General features: G+C 54.5%; 1 protein-coding gene across 1 annotated transcript; it reads right to left on the bottom strand.

The window, feature by feature from the left end:
- Window positions 1-1,366: 1,366 nt before the first annotated feature.
- On the bottom strand, window positions 1,367-1,639 carry AURANDRAFT_8893 (hypothetical protein; the record flags this gene model as incomplete). Its single annotated transcript, XM_009044355.1, has 1 exon — window positions 1,367-1,639. A coding segment is annotated over one exon (273 nt), but the record flags the coding sequence as incomplete, so codon positions are not given.
- Between the last annotated feature and the right edge of the window lie 987 nt (window positions 1,640-2,626).

Below are 2,626 nucleotides of genomic sequence, written 5' to 3'. Positions count from 1 at the left end.
CGTCCACCAACATCTCTTCAATCCCTGCCAAGGGGTATCTAAATTGAAGCTGCTGGGTGCTGTGCGTTGAGGGATCGGTCGCCAAGACTCCTGGGAGAATCGTCTACATCTGCGAGCCCATGGTCGATTCTGACGCTAAACGCTAATCCAGAGAGCAAAGAAACTCATGTTCTTCACCTCTCGAGGTAATGACCTCGATCAACCCGCTCCTCAGTGCCGTGCTCGCGTCAAGGTCCTCTTGAAGCAGCACCCATCGTCGAATGAGGTGGGATCTGACCCGCCTGCGAAGTCCCAAGGGGGCAATGCCCAGGGGTTGATGAAGCGTGACAGACAGTCCAAACGTAGACTGAGACGTCGCAATCGCGAGATCTGCAACCGCAATCATCAGCATTCTCCCCCCTGTGGTATGCCCGCGACTCGAGGAGACGATCGGAAGATGACTGATTCATGACGAGAAGTGATTGAGAAGGGTTGTCTCTGCCACAATGCTTTCGACGCCACTCTAGGCAGTAGTGGCAAACGCCAAAACAATGATTCGTCCAGGATCCAGGACCGGGATGAGCTCCTCGAGGAACGAGTCAGTCACCGAGTCCTAGGCTAGCTCGACGCGGACGACACGCGAAGAATCCAGCGAGTCTACCTTGATCAACGTGACTGCAGAATGAGCTTCGTAGGCACGGACCCCCATTGCACTGACTCCCTTGAGATAAAAGGCTGCATCCTATCAGCTCCTGTGATGTGACGGCTCGTATCCGAATCGTCCATGTGTCATCTCAAAAGCGTTGATAAGTAGTAGGGCGTCCTCAATCGGTGTTTGCTATCGATCACGCAGGCCGGCGAGCAAATCTGAGGCGTACACGGGCGCAGCAGTAGCGTCCAGTCCGAACATACTAGCGGCGCAACCAGATCCATACGCCATGCATAGGATGCGTTGATTGGCCAGGGCAGAGCCAATCGTGAGAGCGAACGACAGCAGACTCGCATAGACCGGGCACGTGTAGGTGGTTGCATTTTGGGCACTCATGGCAATGCCAGCCTCGACATGCTTTTGGAACAGATTCTCGTGTTGCGCCTTGGTGAGTTTACCGTACATCACTTCACACATGAGTCACAGGTTCCTCTTTGAATGATAAGGAGCGTTGTTGTGGTACGCGACTAGATCGAATGTTGTCAATAGATCCCGTCGACCCACCGTTTCACTAAATCAGCCCTAGCACCACATCATGGCCTCTTCGTATTGACCAGTTGCGATGTTCAAGTCAAAGAGCGCATCATTTGTGCGCCACCCGATTGGCCGATAGAAGTCCCACGAGTGCTTGACGAAGGTCGTGCGCTCTCGTTAAAGAAGCAACGATGCTTGCGACGCTACTACAAGGGATATTGAGGAGGCTCCAATGGCAGAGATGGTCGCGGGATCCGGATGGACCGCCGGGTCGGAACAGACCACGACACCGTACGTGCCATTCCATGCTTTGCTCTGGATCCAGCTCGTGGTACTGAACAGGGCATTTGTGCCACCATAACACGCGTTGAAAGTGTCGAGCCCTTCAACACTGTGGTGGTCGTCAGCTTCAAATAACGACATCAAGAACGACTTGGTTGACTTGCCGCGGTCCACAGCGCTTTCTGTGCCGACCTCGAGGCGTCCGACTTCTATGAAGGCCAACTCACATCATCGAAGCAGTCTGCTTAAACTTGACAATGCTAGCGAGACAGTGTCTTCATCATCGCTTACAAAAGTGATATTTTCCTGCCCGCGCCCCATCGTGTACCTGCCGGGACTGACATGGAATGCTTCCGCACTTGAGGCCTTCAGGGCTAGATTTGGAGCGTAGTAGGACAAAGCGCCAATGCCGATGTCTTTACGGTCGACAGCTATGCTACCATCAATCATTGGAGCTAAGGAAGCACTGCATCGCTGCACGTGGATCCCCCGCGCCACCACCGTGTTATCCCAGGATGCAGCGTCTGCCACGAGAAAACGCACGGCGCGATCTGAGACCATCGCGCGATACAGGTGCTTTGTCTGCGTATCAGCGCTCCGATGCGAATACATGTCGATCGCGAGTATTTCTTACGGGCTGTCGACCTTACCATTATCGAGGGCCGACGCTAATCATAATAGGAGCTGTTCAGCAGACTGCGCCTATGACTCGCCAGAAGGAGGAAGCTATAACATCGCCCTGCCACAAGGCTCAAACAGCAGCGTGCCGAGTGCTTCACTGCGGATGTTGCAAGTCTGCGAAGCAGCTGATCAGAGAACGTTCTTCGGAATCTCAGTGCATGGCCGATCCTGCAGCACCACACCGCACGCAAGCACTCGAGGCTGTCACGACTGCGCCACAACAGCCCAAGTATGCGCCGTAGAGTCAATGCGACAACCAAGCACGCTGTTGTGAGTCTGCGACATGATTCAGTGGTTGAAGCAAACGACACCAAGAGATGCATGCAGTCCACCGCCTGCCAGCGACAAAAGGACCGTATATGCGCACGTGTTGACGTCACGATCTCCAGCGCGGGGGGGCGTTGTCGCGCTTTGGGTGACTCCAGAATCCTGTTGCGTCGTCCATCGACTTGCTTGCCACAAACAAGAGCGGCTGGGTTACTGAGCACGATAGAGGGAGAG

This window comes from Aureococcus anophagefferens (assembly GCF_000186865.1).
Source record: "Aureococcus anophagefferens unplaced genomic scaffold AURANscaffold_269, whole genome shotgun sequence".
NCBI lineage: Eukaryota > Pelagophyceae > Pelagomonadales > Pelagomonadaceae > Aureococcus > Aureococcus anophagefferens.
The sequence above is the reverse complement of the archived record's forward strand: the minus strand, read 5'-3'. Positions and strand labels throughout refer to the sequence as shown.